Below are 14,529 nucleotides of genomic sequence, written 5' to 3' on the forward strand. Positions count from 1 at the left end.
CTGCTCTACAGGCAGACACTCTATCCGCTACACCACGGAGACTGTCATGGGATCGAACCACGACCTTCTGCTCTACAGGCAGACACTCTATCCACTACACCACGGAGACTGTCAGGGGATCGAACCACGACCTTCTGCTCTACAGGCAGACACTCTATCCACTACACCACGGAGACTGTCAGGGGATCGAACCACGACCTTCTGCCCTACAGGCAGACACTCTATCCACTACACCACGGAGACTGTCAGGGGATCGAACCACGACCTTCTGCCCTACAGGCAGACACTCTATCCACTGCACCATGGAGACTGTCAGGGGATCGAACCACGACCTTCTGCTCTACAGGCAGACGCTCTATCCACTACACCACGGAGACTGTCAGGGGATCGAACCACGACCTTCTGCTTTACAGGCAGACGCTCTATCCACTACACCACGGAGACTGTCAGGGGATCGAACCACGACCTTCTGCTCTACAGGCAGACACTCTATCCACTACACACCGGAGACTGTCAGGGGATCGAACCACGACATTCTGCTCTTCAGGCAGACGCTCTATCCACTACACCACGGAGACTGTCAGGGGATCGAACCACGACCTTCTGCTCTACAGGCAGACACTCTATCCACTGCACCACGGAGACTATCAGGGGATCAAACCACGACCATCTGCTCTACAGGCAGACACTCTATCCACTACACACCGGAGACTGTCAGGGGATCGAACCACGACCTTCTGCTCTACAGGCAGACACTCTATCCACTGCACCACGGAGACTGTCAGGGGATCGAACCACGACCTTCTGCTCTACAGGCAGACACTCTATCCACTACACAACGGAGACTGTCAGGGGATCGAACCACGACCTTCTGCTCTACAGGCAGACACTCTATCCACTATACTACACGGAGACTGTCAGTGGATCGAACCACCCACCTACTCCTCTGCATGTAGACACTCTATCCACTACACCACCACAAATTCACACAAAACCTAAAGCATCCCCATTTCCATGGGGCCTCGTCATATTCACGTACTGTATGCACTCCATCCGCCCTGGTCTTTCATAACAATACCCGTGAAGATCCGGAGTAGAATAGTTCTTTAGCAACCCATGCTGGCTGTAACAGGCGACTATGCTTGTCGTAAGAGATGACTTACAGGAACGGGTGGTCAGGATCGCTGACTTGGTTGATGCATGTCATCGTATCTCAATCGCATTACGTGGCGCCAAGGTCGCGAAAAGATTCAATGCGTTGTATTATAGTGAGACAGATCGGATCTTGGCGGGATTATGACCTACACATACAGAACAACTCCCGGAACACGCCATATCCCCCCCCCCCCCCCCCCCCCCCACGCACACACACACACACACCTTCAGGCGTATATATGTTCATACAGGTCAAGGCTGTCGCGTGACTTTGTTGATGCATGTCATCGTATCCCAAATGCGTGGATCGATGTACATGATGTCAATCACTGGACTGTCTGGTCCAGACTCGATTATTTACAGCCCGCCGTGATATAGCCGGAACATTGCTGAGTACGGCGTTAAACAACAAACAAACAAACAAACAAACATAACAAGGGTTGGTTTGTGTGGACAGTTTATAAAACCCCATTAAAGCTACAATGTCAATACAGTATACTACGTTTATAACGAACACGCTTATAACGAACTGACGGATATAACGAACTGTTTTTTGGCCCCGTCCATTTGCTGTATATATGCTGTAAATATGCTTATAACGAAGTACGGTTATAACGAACTAAAATCAGTGGTCCCTTTGAGGTCGTTATAACCGTAGTTTACTGTATCATATTAATTGCGATTAAATTTAAGCTATCCATAACATACTTACACTGCTACTTTTACCATTTGTATATTGGCAAGTTTCTTCAATTGTTATAAATGCGATTTTCATTTCAGTATTAGATCACAGTAATGCGCCTCGGCTTGGGGAAATCACGTGAGTGAATGAGGTGCGACGCTACGTGTATGTTTAAATAGCCTTTGTGGGATTTCCCATCACAACAACTTGTACAAATTAAGGCTTTGTAAGCGGAAATATTTCAACAGATTACATATATATATAGATGTGAAGATACATATCTGCAGATTATACGATTCACGCTCAACAGGTCGTGGTTTATGTAGCTATTATGTCGCGCTGTGTGAACAGCTTTTAGAATTCGATTCTCGACGATCAGTGATATATTGTCTCGGACATATTCGCGTTCTCCTCACACCGTGGTTTGTATAGCAGAGTGTTTGGCAACACCAGTGAAACTAGACTTGCGCTGTATCTGAAGACATCCACGAACTCCGGCGTGAATATTGCCCAGGTTTGTACAGGACAATACTTCGTAATAAATCGGCATGGGCGCTTTACAGGAATTCCGAATTAAAAGGCAGATGGCGTATTCAGTGGCAATGTTGATTGCTTTGTCTACATGTGTCAGGTGTCGGCCACTTACCTCCCAACCTAACGGCTCCTTAGTGAACGGGACTCTGGCTATAGTTAATGGTGGCAACAGTAACATTGGCGGCGGTGAAAAGGACGCGCACGGCAAATGGAACGTTGAGGGCGACAATGAATCAATGCGGTCGTCCAAGGACAAACCATATAAGGGTAAGAATGGCGTTTTTAGTTAAAATTCAGAGAAACCAGTTAGCTATATTTACAATAAAATGCAAATGCTTGTTATCGTTAAATATATCGACGTCACATTAAAATTATAGAAATTAGTCAGTTAATTAGGAGATAAATATTTCGTTTTGTAAGATTTGCGTGATGTTATGCTGAATGGATGTACGAAAATTTCATTTGAACACGACGCCGTAAGGCGGAGTGTTCAAATGAAAAAATTATCGACATTGTAACATGAACGTTAATTAAAATTGATATTTAGGAGGAATCTAATTTACTGAGCGCATGACACAACAAGGCTGTCGTTAGTAATACGTCTCCTCGTGCTCACCTTCGTCTAAGGCGCCGCGATTCGCTGTGCAGAGTTGCGTCCCTTGGGCACGCCAGAAACCTATGATTGTGGGTTCGAATCCCGGTTCGCCCCCATTATGTTTCTAGGTTTGTCATACCCGTGCTCGTGGGTTTCACCGAAGTGGTAAACCTTTTAGACCTGCATCACTTCTGGCTTTCCTCCCACATTAAGCTGACACGCAGTGATATAACTGGAATAATGTTAAAAGCGGCGTTAAACCTAACTCACTCACTCACTCACTCACTGTAGAATAAAAGCTACCACAGAATACATCTATGAGGACCCCAAACACATAACACATGGATACTCTCCAGTCATTCTGTACCATCTCTTACAAAATATACAAATTAATTCTTTATGAAATGATTAATGTTCACAAATTATATTGTACCAAGACAATAGGTCGCTAATGTTGGTTGGTTTGTTGTTTTACGCCGCACTCGGCAATATTCCAGCTATATAACGACGGTCTGTAAATAAGCGAGTCTGGACCAGACAATCCAGTGATTGATATCATGAGCATCGACCCACGTAATTGGGATCGATGACATGCATCAAACAAGTCAGCGAGCCTGACCACCCGATCCCGTTAGTCGCCTCTTACGACAAGCAAAGTCGCCTTTTACGGCAAGCATGGGTTGCTGAAGACCTATTCTACCCCGGATGTTCATAGGTCGATTACACTTTAGAACTGTTATATTATTATGTTTGTGATGTACTCATGGACTGTGACCTCTTGAGTACCGAAATTATTATATTTAATGTTTCTGTACCTCCCCTAGTGAACGGCTCCTTGTCTAACGGTTCCTTGCCAAATGGCTCCGTGGGGAATCGTGGCGACAGTAACGGTGATGACGGTGAAAACGACACGCACGGCAAAACCCACGTTGAGGGCGACAATGAAACATTTGGATCGTCCAAAGGCAAACAAGACAAGGGTAAGATTTGCTGTCATTTATCATTGAGTGTTTGAGTGAGTATGGTTTTACGCCGTTTTTAGCAATATTCCAGCAATATCACGGCGGGGGACACCAGAAATGGGCTTCACACATTGCACCCATGTCGGGAATCAAACCCGGGTCTTCGGCGTGACGAGCGAACGCTTTAACCACTAGGCTACCCGACCGCCCCTTTTAACATTGAGAGAAAGCAGGATGTGGTGAAATATTTGCAGTATAGCACAAACGCTCTTTATTTTTATCGCTAAATATATTGACGACACATGGTAATTACAGAAGGGTCTCGATTTTCCTGTCAATGAAAAATGTGTTAAATCGTGCACCAAACATGTAGACAATGCCAGGGGCGTAGGGGTAGCCCAGTGGCTAAAGCTTCTCTCGTCCTGTAGAATGCCCGGGTTCGATTCTCCAAGTGGTCACAATGTGTGAGGCTCATTTCTGGTGCTTCCCGCCGTTATATCGCTGGAATAGTGCTAAGGGCGGCGTTAACTTACTCACTATGACCCGAACAAGACCCGTGAAGATCCGGGGTAGAATAGGCCTTCAGCAACCCATGCTTGCCGTAAAAGGTGACTATGCTTGTCGTAAGAGGCGACTAACGGGATCGGGTGGCCAGGTGGTTGATGCATGTCATCGATCACAATTGCGTGGATCGATGCTCATGATGTCAATCACTGGATTGTCTGGTCCAGACTCGATTGCGTGTTCCGGGAGTTATTCTGTATGTGTAGGTCATAATCCCGCCAAGATCCGATCTGTCTCACTATAATACAACGCATTGAATCTTTTCGCGACCTTGGCGCCACGTAATGCGAGTGTTGATATTCCCGTTCCACGTCATTCCGTGTACGGCGACCTCGCTGTCTGAGAAGTTGCAGTGTACAACTTCGTTGTCGTGAACACAAGAAAAACGACAAATACCTCTCATATTACTACTACAAATAGACAGAGAATTGGTTGACGCACGTCATCGTATCCCGAATGCGTAGATCCATGATCATGATGTCAATCACTGGTTTGTCTGGTCCAGCCTAGATTATTCACAGATTGCCATCATATAGCTGGCATATTGCTGAGTGCGGCGTTAAACAAAAAACCCCAACAAACTGCTACTACGACAACAACAATAACAACTACTGCTACGACTTTGTTTGACGCACTTAGCAATATTCCAGCTATATGACGGCGGTCTGTCCGTAATCGAGTCTGGACCAAACAATCCAGTGATTGACATCATGAGCATCGATTGAGATACGATGACATGCATCAACCAAGTCAGCGAGCCTGACCACCCGATCCCGTTAGTCGCCTCTTACGACAAGCATAGTCGCCTCTTACGACAAGAATGGGTTGCCGAAGTCCTATTCTACCCCGGATCTTCACGGTTTACTACTACTACTACTACTACTACTACTTCTACTACTACTACTACTACTACTACTACTACTAATGAATGATTGTTGTACCCAAGAGATTGATTAATATTTTCCCTGTATTTCCAGGTACATCTGGGACCTCTGCTCTCGTGTTCTCGTCCGACATCTTGGCCTGCTTGCTTGCAACTCTCTTAGTTCCCTCGTGCATCACGTGAAGCTAGAGTGCACTCCTCAAGTCATCGTGACCGAAGTCCCCGATAGCGGGGCGCCCACGGCGCGGTATTGTGCAACTCAGTACCGTAGCCAGGGCAGATCCAGCATGGGGTGGGGGGAGATTGTCTACAACACACTACATTTGGTTTTCAAAGGGGGGGGGGGGGGGGGGGTGTTGACCCTCTGGACCCCCTCTGGATCCGCCTATGACAGAAGGCAGGCCCCGTGTTATTTAGGGTATTTATTATTCAAAGTACTATATTAAGTAAGAACACAGTGTGTTATTAAACAAACTATTATTTTGGAAGTCAGTTCACGTTTTAGCGGAACTCTTTACAAGGTCAGACAGGTACTTGTATCGGTGACGAATATCGACAGATAACGTCTGTCAACTTAAAAGGGGGCCTAGTGGGTCAAGTGTTCGCTCGACATGCCGAACATGTGGAATGTATAAAGTCGTGAAAAGCGTCGGAAAACCCAACTCACTCACTCACTCGTGTCAACTAATGTTTGAGTTAATGGGTCCTGGGTTCGATACAAAAAGAAAGGGATGTGCGTGTTGATGTGGTGCAGTTATATCCTGCTTCTTTTAGGTATTTTGAGAACACGGACTGCGCGCACATGAAGTCTTATTGTTTCAATCGCGAGGCCGACTTCGAGACAAAGAGAGGATTTGGACATGTTCTATTGTGCGTTGATGCTTACTTCGACACCAAAAGGGCAACGAAGGATGTTGATAAGGTGATGTTTCCACTTCGAGAAAAAGAGGGAACGAAGGGAATAAGTCAGTTGTGACTGTTGGCTTACACTTCGAGACAAAAGTTGAGTGTGAGTGTGTTTACAACCAAGATTGTAAGTGCAGCTCTTCGTGGAAATGCGTGGAAATGCGTGGAAATACATTGTTTTTGTCCTGGACTGTAGCTATAGTTGGTATGCTTCAAAACCAGCTAAAGGTGTAATTCGTTGATTCCTGATTTTCAAAAATAAATGTATTTGTGTTTTATACAAAATTGCCGAGCAAAAGAAAGTATATGCTTGAAAACTGGATTTGAACCCAAAATTACAAACAGTTGTGAAAGAAGGGAAACTTAAGGTCCTAAACACAACTATGATGCCCGTATCAAACGCATCACCATCGAATAACCAGTCTCAGTTTTAGCCTCCATCAAACATGGGTGTATACTTTCTTTTCTGCCGTAAGTTTATACGCCTCTTGCGTTTGTTTCCTTGTTTCCGTGTGATAAATTGTACCCAACTTACACAACTGAATAAAACAAGTTCCAGCATTTGTGTAAGTATTAATTATCAGGTGTTCACACACACAATTAAGTCTATACGTATACACATATGGACTTGGAAAACGTATTCCACACACTTGACCCTACCATACCAAAAGACGTTAAAAGAAGTTACTTGTTGTTACCCTGCCTGGTATTCGGCGTGACGGGGATAAAACAAGCCCTTGCCGGCTCGGAGTCAGTATACCGTGTCTGAGTGGGGTAACTATGTTCAGCTGCGGCATAGTATCTCAGTGCGCTAGCACTTTAAAACCTGAATACTGAACTGGTACAAGCAGCCACATGCGCAATCCCCGCTCCCGTTACTGCAGTGCATCATTGATCTAGATCTCTTTTAACATTGATACGCATCGGCATGTGACTGAGGTAATCACCACGTGCCTAACGGCTTGAAAGAAATTACAGTGGCGTGTACTGTGAGAGACTACATTTAGACATGGTCATAGTCAGGTGATTTATGTACGCTACGATACAGGTTATATTTGCATAAGTGGGATGTTTACAAACATCACATGACGCCTTTCATTCATGTCGCCGTGACCTTGAAATACATCCGCAATACCGTCACGGGAAATATCAATGGATCGGTTTGATTGAAAGTGGGACATTGCTATATACATTCACATAGTACAGTAAACAACGTTTATAACGAACACGCTTATAACGAACTGACGGATAAAATGAACTTATTTTTTGGTCCCGGCCATTTGCTGTATACAGTAAACTACGGTTATAACAAACTTAAAGGGTCCACAGCATTTAGTTCGTAATAACCGTAGTTCGTTATAAGCACATACACAGCATATATACAACAAATGGACGGGGCCAGAAAAAAGTTCGTTATAAGCGTGTTCGTTATAAACGTAGTATACTGTATATGCTTATAATGAACTATGGTTATAACGATCTAAAATTTGTGGTCCCTTCGAGTTCGTTATAACCGTAGTTCATTGTATTACACTTCCTGGTGTTGTGCGCTGGGGTAGCCTGTTGAAGCGTCCTCTCGACACGCCGAAGTTCTCGATTCGATTCCACACGCGACCGCCCGGAGAGCGGAAGGTCCGTGGTTCGATCCCCAGCCGCGTCATACCAAAAGACATTAAAAGATGGTACATGTTGTAACCTGTATGACGCTCGGCATTAAGGGGCTAAAACAAGGACTGGTCGGCTCGGAGTCAGTATACTGTGTTTGAGTGGGGTATGCATGTTAAACTGCGGCATGATATCTAAGTGTGCTAGCACTATAAATCGGCATCAGTCCGGAGTAGTACAAGCAGCCACACACACACGCACGCACACACGTGCATGCACGTCGCTATATAAGTGCAATAATCTTGGACGCGACGTCAAACCCCATTTCACATCACGATTCCACACGCCAGGGGATACACTGTTTGAAGCCGTGATTGAAACCACACTTACTCGGTCACTGGACCAGATTGCTGATGCGGCGTTAAGCAATATTCACTCACTCACTCACTGGACCGGACTTGATTATCTCCAGGTGGGTGTGATGTTGCTGGAATACTACTGACTTCGGCGTCAAACAATTGCACTCACTCACTAGTGGGATCTGTGTTCATCTAATGTAACAGCAGGATATTTAAACAAGTGCCGTGTTCGATGTGTATCAATGATGCAGTTAATGCCAGACATCGAGCCCGACAAATGATAATGCCCTGAAAAATAACGTTACCGTTGACATATCTGGGCAGAATTTGTAGTTAATCCCAAAATAAAAAAATGCAGCAAAAGTTTAGTGTCTGTATACATACATCTGTCACATACATCTATTTTTGACACGGAGCCTTGTATAGTTATAATCCCGTCACAATTTCACCCGTTAAGATCCGGATTAGATCTGAATACTGAACTGGTACAAGCAGCCACATGCGCACGCACTGTGTATGGTCAATCACCTCTCCCGTTACTTTTGTTGTTGTTGGTTGGTTTGTTGTTTAAAGGGGCACTGATCTAACGGACTGGTTGTTGCCTTTGTTATTGTTTTTCCCCCGTGAGTATCCGGATGATCCGCAACGCAACTGAGCGTGACCAGAGACTGGGGTACCGTCTGCAAGGACAGCTAAATAAACTTGGAGGCTGGAGGCAATATTTGTTTTACGCAATTTTGAACACTGATTGGTCAACTGTAATCTATAAAGATTTCGACAAAGGGCGCATGTTAATTCATTTCTTCAGCCTAAACAAACAGACAAAAAGAACAAGGGAGCTCATCGGATGTCGTCATTTGGAAATACCCCAGATGGTTATAGTTTAATACTAAAAACAGTATCCATGCAGTGAAAGCATTTTCGGATTTCGGCTTGCGTCGATAATACGATTACTACTCCCTTGTTGTCATCCACGTTTTCTCGTATAACCTTACACTTGTGTATTTGTCGTCATTCACTTGATGCTCAGTTAATGAATTTATTACAGGTACAATTAGTGGTAGCACCACTTATATTACCTGACAAAGGTTCCCATTTGGCATTTATTGTGTCTGGGGTAATTATTCAATCTAAATCCAGGTTTGAAGTGAGGTGAAATGTGTGTTATGTAATATGCACGTGGCAGCCCAGCAAGAGATGAATGATCAGTTGATTTACTTTTTTTTGTAAATCAACGGATCGTTCCTAGTCATCAAAGGATTAACAGAAAATACGTTGATTGATTAATCACTGTTATCTTGCACAGTGGATATGTCAAGAGTGAGTGTTTACATGTCTAGGTTTACTAAAACAAAGGGAATACACTCATATCATGGCGCGAAGTGCCGATGTAAAAACAACATACTTTGTTCAAAGGGTTAACTGATAATACGTTGATTGATTGATCATTGTTATCTATCACTCAATGGATTTTTTAGGAACTGTGGACGCTATGAAAGTAGTTGTCACGTGGGCTTTCTCAGCCGACCATTGAGACTTGACACCTATGTAAAACACCTGAAACAATCCAAGCGATCAGTTGAGAAACGAACACGGGTTATAATATCCCGAAACGATATATATCTTTTAAAATATTTGATTGTTACTGAGACACGTGACATCGAATAAGTTTCTTTGTACAGCTGCAGACGAGTGGGATATTGTTCCTTTGTGTGGATATTCACGGATACATTCCTCGAACAAGGAAGCTGCCTAAAACTTATACACATAAATTTGGTAGGTTGTAATTATGATATCTGCATTTTGTTTTCCTTAATTTGAACCGATTCGTTCTTGTTTCTCTACGTCTTGGTTGGGAAATTCTTCAATGCGCGATAGACGTTGTTGTCACAGGTCTTTTCCTTTGTAAGCGTGTATATATTACCGTCAATTTGTAAAATGTGATTCTCTCAGGCAATTTATAAAATGTGTAAATATTTCAGTCATTTTGACTAAAACATCTGTCCAGATTGATCAAGACGATCAAAAGGGCCTAAAAACATCACAACAGATTATTATGTAGGATTAAAAGCCAAACAACTTAGAAATGTACTTTTCAACGTTACATTTTCAGTCTCTTGGTGATGACATTAAACATCAAAATGTTTGGAATTCGTTGTCATAATAATACAGATGGAAATGTTTTTCAGTCACTTTGTAAAATAACTGAATATTTAGACGTTTAATAAATGTGTTACACATTTGACAGTAAAAAAATATACACACTATAAAAAAAGCATATGCTCAGGTGAAATATATACTTTGTTTTGCAAGTCAAAATAGTGTAAACGAAAATCGCAAAATTACCAAGCAAGTGACTCATCAAAACTTCGTCACCATTACCGATGCTACTCACAAAGATACCTACATTTCCTTATTATCTCGAAAACTGTATTTCATTTTGTTGATCAATGTGACCATACGCCCTTATTACTACCCATAAAAGTGACTAATGCGCTTACGAATGGCGCAGCAGAGGTCGCGAACTAGTCTAGATTTCTGCTATACATCCGGGTACTCACTGGGAAAAAAACAATAACAAAGGCAACAACCAGTCCCGGGGAATTGCGGTAGATCAGTGCCCCTTTAACACCGCACTCAGCAATATTACAGCCCTCCCGTTACTGCAATGCGTCGTTGATCTAGATCTTTTTTAACATTGATACGCATGGGCATGTGACTGAGGCAATCACCACGTGCCTAACGGCTTGAAAGAAATTACACGGAAATGAATTGTGATGTTCCTGTCTATACCTGACCTAACAGTGGCGTGTACTTTGAGAGACTACATTTAGACATGGTCACAGTCAGGTGATGTATGTACGCTACGATACAGGTTATATTTGCATAAGTGGGATGTTTACAAACATCACATGACGCCTTTCATGTCACCGTCACCGTGACCTTGAAATACATCCGCAATACCGCCACAGGCACACCTGGGAAATATCAATGGATCGGTTTGATTGAAAGTGGGACATTGCTATATAAACTGATGTCCAAAAGAAACGATACCACACATTTTTCTAAATATTTTATTATGAAGAGTTAATTATCGTCTGAAGAGGTACTTTTGCGTATCCTACGTTCCAAACCAAACGTATTCGGTCGATAAAACCGGGAACTTTTGATCAATTGAGAAAAAAGCGTGCAATTTGCCCAAATGACGTTCCGTCCCGTAACACGAAATGCACGTGCATATCTTCTGTATAAAACTGCTGACCCGACACGTTGGGATCACAGCAACAAAAAGCACACAAAAGAAATGCCACGTTTGACAGCGATTGAGAGAGAGAGAGAGAGAGAGCCGTAGGAATGCTCCAACAGGGAGCTACGCACCGCGACGTCGCCAGAAGGTTAGGATGCGCGCGCATAACCGTCACCAGGTTAATGCAGCGGTTGCGTCAAACAGGTCGGACAGCAGACTGGCCGAGAACCGGGAGACCACGGGTGACCACGCCTATTGAAGACCGCCACATCCGGGTACTTCACCTTCGGAACCGCTTCGTAACGGCGACGTTAACGGCACGGACGGCACTGGGACACGTGATAAGTCGACAAACCGTGTACAGGAGACTGCGGGCACATGGTATCCGAGCACGTCGCCCCTACCGCGGAGCGTTCCTGACACCTCAACACCGACTCAACAGACGGATATGGGCCAGGCGACTTCGACGGTGGCAACGGTGGAACTGGGCACGTGTCATGTTTTCTGACGAAAGCAGATTTTGCATCTTCAGGAACGACGGCCGGCAGCGTGTGTACCGAAGAGTAGGTGAACGTTTGGCACCGAACTGCATCCATCAAGTCAGGCCATATGAAGGTGGAGGTTTAATGGTTTGGGGTGGAATCTGCGGTGACGTCAAAACGAGACTCGTCGTTATTTGAAGAAACCTGAATGCGCAGCGTTATCGTGATGACATCTTACAACCAGTTGTGGTGCCATTCATCCAACAACAGCCTAATGGTATCATTTTCCAGCACGATAATGCGAGGCCTCACACGGCAAGGCTGACCCAGAACTTCCTAGCAAACGCCAACATTCACGTTTTACCATGGCCGGCATGTCCACCGGTCATGAACCCAATCGAACACATGTTGGACATTCTCGGCCGCAAAGTCAGGAATCGCCCTGTGCCTCCAGTTAACTTCCAGGAATTGGAACAATGCCTCCTCCATGAATGGCAACGCATCCCCCCCCCCCCCCCCCCCCCCCCCCCAACGTCATCAGACGTCTGACGTCATCAGCCCGTAGACGTGTACTAGCGTGTATTGACGCTCACGGTGGACATACCCGGTACTAACGTGACTTTGAGACGTGTGTTGTGACATTTTCCACACTTGACTCATCAACTGTGTTCAAATGAAATTTTCATTTTGGACGCCCCGCGTCTTTACATGTCTGTCCTCATGATTGTAAAGGATTGATTACAATGAATTTTTGTACACATACTGTGAAAACATTACTCACAAGTCATATACCAATTTGAAATGTCAGTATCGTTTAGTTTTTTTGTAATGTCATTTCAAACACGTGGTATCGTTTCTTTTGGACATTAGTTTACATTCACATAGTACAGTAAACAACGTTTATAACGAACACGCTTATAACGAACTAACGGATAAAATGAACTTATTTTTTGGTCCCGGCCATTTGCTGTATACAGTAAACTACGGTTATAACGAACTTAAAGGGACCACTAAATTTGGTTCGTAATAACCGTAGTTCGTTATAAGCACATACACAGCATTTATACAGCAAATGGACGGGGCCAAAAAACAGTTTGTTATAAGCGTGTTCGTTATAAACGTAGTATACTGTATATGCTTATAATGAACTATGGTTATAACGATCTAAAATTTGTGGTCCCTTCGAGTTCGTTATAACCGTAGTTCATTGTATTACACTTCCTGGTGTTGAACGCTGGGGTAGCCTGTTGAAGCGTCCTCTCGTCACGCCGAAGTTCTCGATTCGATTCCATACGCGACCGCCTCCGTGGTCTAGTGGTAGAGCGTCCGCCCGGAGAGCGGAAGGTCCGTGGTTCGATCCCCAGCCGCGTCATACCAAAAGACATTAAAAGATGGTACTTGTTGTTACCCTGTCTGGCGCTCGGCATTAAGGGGCTAAAACAAGGACTGGTCGGCTCGGAGCCAGTATACTGTGTCTGAGTGGGGTATTCATGTTAAACTGCGGCATGATATCTCAGTGTGCTAGCACTATAAATCGGCATAAGTCCGGACTAGTACAAGCAGCCACACACACATACACGTGCATGCACGTCGCTATATAAGTGCAATAATCTTGGACGCGACGTCAAACCCCATTTCACATCACGATTCCACACGCCAGGGGATACACTGTTTGAAGCCGCGATTGAAACCACACTCACTCGGTCACTGGACCAGATTGCTGATGCGGCGTTAAGCAATATTCACTCACTCACTCACTGGACCGGACTTGATTATCTCCAGGTGGGTGTGATGTTGCTGGAATACTACTGACTGCGGCGTCAAACATCTGCACTCACTCACTAGTGGGATCTGTGTTCATCTAATGTAACAGCAGGATATTTAAACAAGTGCCGTGTTCGATGTGTATCCATGATGCAGTTGATGCCAGACCTCGAGCCTGGCAAAGGGTAATGCCCTGAAAAATAACGTTACCGTTGACATATCTGGGCAGAATTTGTAGTTAATCCCAAAATAAAAAAATGCAGCAAAAGTTTAGTGTCTGTATACATACATCTGTCACATACATCTATTTTTGACACGGAACCTTTTTGGTTATAATCCCGCCACAATTCACCCGTTAAGATCCGGGTTAGAATTGGTTTTGAGCACCCCATGCTAGTCGTAAACGGGATTGGGAGGACGGGCTCTCTGACTTGGTTGATGCACGTCATCGTATCCCAATATTGCTGAGACCGATGCAAATGATGCCGATCACTTGATTGGTCCAGAATCTCGTCCAGACTCGGTTATTTACAGACCGTCGTCATATAGCTGGAATATTGCTGAGTGCGGCGTTGTCATAACCACGTGTTTTTCCAAAGACGAAAACGTCTTAGACCTGCGTTACAAGAACGCGGACTTTCCCGCTACATTTAAAAAAACCCAACAAAACAGCCACAACAATAACAACACAGACAGACAGACAGACAGACAAACATGCATTTACAGTAAACTACGGTTATAACGAACAACTAATATAAGGAACCACTAAATTTAGTTCGTAATAACCGTAG

The 14,529-nt window shown here is 44.3% G+C and overlaps 1 protein-coding gene across 1 annotated transcript; it reads left to right on the plus strand.

The window, feature by feature from the left end:
• Window positions 1-1,972: 1,972 nt before the first annotated feature.
• Window positions 1,973-6,844, plus strand: LOC124152136. The gene is made up of 3 exons (XM_046524923.2): window positions 1,973-2,638; window positions 3,791-3,946; window positions 5,470-6,844. Exons 1-3 carry the CDS (start codon window positions 2,386-2,388, stop codon window positions 5,556-5,558), a joined length of 498 nt encoding a protein of 165 aa, XP_046380879.2. The 5' UTR covers window positions 1,973-2,385; the 3' UTR covers window positions 5,559-6,844.
• The last annotated feature ends 7,685 nt before the right edge of the window (window positions 6,845-14,529 follow it).

This window comes from Haliotis rufescens, unplaced genomic scaffold, assembly GCF_023055435.1.
Source record: "Haliotis rufescens isolate VD_foot unplaced genomic scaffold, xgHalRufe1.0.p SCAF_52, whole genome shotgun sequence".
Classification (NCBI taxonomy): domain Eukaryota; kingdom Metazoa; phylum Mollusca; class Gastropoda; order Lepetellida; family Haliotidae; genus Haliotis; species Haliotis rufescens.